The 4,166-nt window shown below is 39.7% G+C and overlaps 1 protein-coding gene across 1 annotated transcript; it reads right to left on the minus strand.

The window, feature by feature from the left end:
* Nucleotides 1-693: 693 nt before the first annotated feature.
* On the minus strand, nucleotides 694-1,731 carry LOC131857762 (uncharacterized). The gene is made up of 2 exons (XM_059210479.1): nucleotides 1,651-1,731; nucleotides 694-1,536 (listed from the first exon to the last, which is right to left on the minus strand). Exons 1-2 carry the CDS (start codon nucleotides 1,729-1,731, stop codon nucleotides 694-696), a joined length of 924 nt encoding a protein of 307 aa, XP_059066462.1.
* Between the last annotated feature and the right edge of the window lie 2,435 nt (nucleotides 1,732-4,166).

Below are 4,166 nucleotides of genomic sequence, written 5' to 3' on the forward strand. Positions count from 1 at the left end.
AGGTGAAGAAAACAATGCCCCATCTCCCTTCTTGTACCTCTGCAACTCATCAACAATGAGGTCTTGAATATTTTCATCAGGAACCAACCTCTGAATACATGTGTCAAGGCCAAGTTGAACCTCCTGATCTATTTTGAAACTGCGGGAGTAAAAGAACTTGGGGTTCAAATAGTAGGCAGCAGCATGGATATGCTGGTGGAGTTGTCAGTTCCACCTTCGATCAATTATGCGCCATATGGGTTCATATTTAGTCCTCTCTGACCCATACAAGTGCTGAATTGCCTCTTTGGCCTTATCCATGGCCTCATATAGATACCCTATGGGGCTTTTATCCCCATCCACCATCCGTAGAACCCTCACCAACGGTTCTGACAACTAGACATGACAAATTTAACAAAAATCAGCAATGTGTAATATTAGAAAATTTTAAAATATATCATCAATTGAAATTTGAACTTTGAACACTTACATTGATGATCTCCTCCATGAGTTTGGCAAATCTATCATCAAAAACGGCCTTCACGACCTTCTCTTCTTCAGGGTTCCTACAATAAGGGCTTTGCAATCATCTTTCACTCACAAACATCCTCTTCAGGTTGGGCAATGCACGTAATATGCTTTGTAAGTTGAGGAAATTCGTGGCAAAACGTGTGACTCCTGAACGCACAAGATCCTTACCATCAGTGTGTTGTCTCATAAGCTCCAAGACCCATGTGTGGTTGAGATGTACTTTGTGATTTCCCTTCCATCTTCAACCACATTCTTCGCCCAACTAAGTTTCCCTATGTCCTCGACGAGTAAATCAAGGCAATGAGCAGCACAAGGGCTCCAAAATAATGACGGATGCCTAGCCTGTAGAAGTTTACCCGCTGCCACATATGCAGCTGCATTATCGGTCACAACCTGAACAACATTCTGCACTCCCACTTCGGTCACCACCTCATCCAACATGTTGCACAAGGTTTCTGCATTCTTCACTTGATCTGAGGCATCAATCGATTTTAAAAATACCACCTGTCCCCCTGAAACAACTAGAAAGTTTATGAGTGTCCTATTCCTACTATCCGTCCACCCATCAGATAAAATGGTGCAGCCATTCCTTTCCCAATTCCTCCTTTGTTGTTCCACCAGCTGATGTGTGTTTTGGACCTCATCCTGCAATAATGGCCCACTCAACTCATAACGACTTGGGGACTTGAACCCCTTACCAGAAATGGTCAATCCACTGACCATTTGCTCCCAATATGGACTCTCAATAATACTAAACGGAATATTGTTGTAAATCCAAAATCTAGCCACTACCGCTCTTGTCTGTTGATGCACTTCCTTATTCCATGAAGTACCTACCAATCCAGGTTGTGCACCAGGAGTGTTACGAGGAATGAAAAAACTAGATGTATTGCTGCCCACCCCAAAATTTTCTGACTCTGTAGAACTGATATTCCTCGTTGGGCCTGTCATTGCCTTTGCTGTCCTCTTTTTTTCTGTTTTCTTTTGCTCAAATTCTGAAAGTTTTGCTTTTGCCTCCCTTTGAACCTCTTCAGGACAATTGTCACATACCGTAATATTTTGTCCACTGATCTATGCAAGGTGAATTTTGAGTCGGTATATTCCACCGGTCATAGTTTTCCTGCAATGGTTACAAATAACCTCTCCTGCCACTGCACCTGGTGTGCCATGTTTCCACATAGGATCCCTCTTTCTACCACCACCTCTAGTTGTAGAAGCCATTGTCTTTTATAAAAATTCGAAAGAAACCTAGCAAAAGAGACCAAACATGGATCAATATATGCCATTAAGAAAAAAATGCTGGTCTTTCTTTAGCTAATATTGGAATGGCATGAAAAGTCTAGACTCTACACATTACAGACATTCTGAAATATACAGTTATTGAGAAGAAACTAGCAAACGATCTGTTTTAGTTTGTTTTTAACAACAATTACAAATTTACAACATCTTCAAAAGACAATTATTCTTAATTTCCTACATTTTCACGGTTCACCTTTATTCCCGAATCCTTGGTTTAGTTCATAGGCATTGGTTCTTAAATTGTGGCTCTGGGTCTAACTTCTAGCATAAATCACAAGGTTTACTATAAATCATGTAATATAAATCGAAGGTTATGTGAAACAGGAGTTGTGTAATTCTAAATTCTAATTACTAATTACTAATTATAATATACTGTTTACAAGGTTTTGAACTTTTGATTGTGTTTACTGTTTAGTGTTTACTGTTTTATTTACTGTTTTATTATAATATACTGTTTAGTGTTTACAAGGTTTTGAACTTTTGATTGGTTGTCTTTACTTTTGAATGTATCTCCTTCAACGTATAGGGGAAGGAGATTTTATCATTCACACTTCACAAATTACCTAATTTTCATTTTAATTGATTGCAAACTAATACATGATAATTTATTAATTATTAATGATAATAGATATATCATTTTTTTTTAAATTCTGTAAAATATAGCTTAACAGTCTCAGAGCAAAATATTACACAACTATGTGATATAGACTCGGTTGATAATGATAATAGATATATCAAATTTTTTTAAATTCTATAAAATATAGCTCAACTGTGTGATATAGAGTCAGTTATCAAAAGTTAAAAGTAAAACTTCAGAAGACATGGCGTAATATTTGTTGATGTTCAACTTCACAATGGCAAATCGAGCCAAACCTGGAAGTCGTGACTATAAGGGATGTCAGCCTCAGGTATCGGCCGTTGGGGAGGAGGGAAGTCGCGGAGCCGGAAGTCGAGCCGCAATCGTGTGTGCCACAGTCGCGTGTTTTCTGAGGCTGAAAGAAAACCCTTTTCTCTTCATTCCGCGCGACCCTTTTTACCTTTTAGGGTTTGCGGCTTTTTTTTTAAATTCTTTTTTCTTTATGCCGATTGCCGATTGCCAATTTTTGCAATTAAAAATCGCGATTTTTTGTGAATAAATCGCACGCGATTTAAATGGCGATTCAATCGTTCTGCCAAATGACTCGCGATAAATCGCGATTTGCACGATATTTTGGCGATATTTACATCTTTGATCCCAATTGTGAAAGGAGCTAGACGACAACCCTCTATACCACTGCAAGGCTTTGCCTTTCAAAGATGTGGCTAAGAATCTGACAGCAACATCATCCTAAGTGATATTATGGATGGAGCAAATGTTCGCAATGTCTTGAATGTGCTCAATGGGCGTAGTAGTTGTTTCACCAGTGAAGTATGGTATACTCTTCAACGCAACTACCGGTATGTCAATATATTGGGTCAAAATAAGGGGACTCCCCCCATTGAAGGTAACAAAAACCTGATTTCTTGCCATGCGAAACAATGGTCTATTGATATGAGTGGTAGGAGCCCTTGATAGTAATGGTCTTGTAAATGGAGGGATAAAATGAGACCTGGGAGATGGAGTGTTTACAACCCTGACCTCCCTAACTGGTGATAATGAAGGTCTACCTCTCCGCCTTCTAGAGCCTGAAGATGAGAGTTCTTTGAATTGGAAACTACCTCAAGAAGACACCCTTGTATGAATTCTGGGCATGAAATCCGGAGCTGCAACAAGTCATGAGCAAGCACACTAAACCGGTGAGCAAAGACTTCGGAACCTGGGGACCTCAGGGTTCCGGAATTAGAAACAAGTCATTTACAACAGACTAGTCTTGTGAGCAGAGTCACCAAGTGCTTGAAGATGACTGCCTCTAAAGGTTGAGATGTCAAGACCAGCACTGAATCCTTAGCATGTAAATCGAACTAAGTCCCATCGGACGTGCCAAAAACTGTTATCACAAAAGCTTGCACCCTTGCTGAGCTATAAACTCAGCAACCTTCTGAAACATGGAAACAACCCCAAAGTGTGGAACCTTGCACAGGGGGGTTGAATCTCCGAAGAAGGTCAGCTTCCTTCTCAATCTAGGTGTAGGTTTTGAACCAACTCAACACTTCAAAACTAACTCCTAGGCCAATCGTAACAAATTGCAGAGGTAAAGGGAAGAGAGAAATGCTTGAAATAAAAGGAGGTGATGCACCAAGAAGAGATTGTTCGTCTCCTTACCAAAATGAAACAAATAATTAACTGAAACACCCAGGAGATGCACAAAATTCAGTTGTATGAGTGATCCTAATGCATGTATGAAGGTTAGAATCCACTGAATGCTAAGAGGGGAGAA

Source organism: Cryptomeria japonica, chromosome 8 (assembly GCF_030272615.1).
Source record: "Cryptomeria japonica chromosome 8, Sugi_1.0, whole genome shotgun sequence".
Lineage (NCBI taxonomy): Eukaryota > Viridiplantae > Streptophyta > Pinopsida > Cupressales > Cupressaceae > Cryptomeria > Cryptomeria japonica.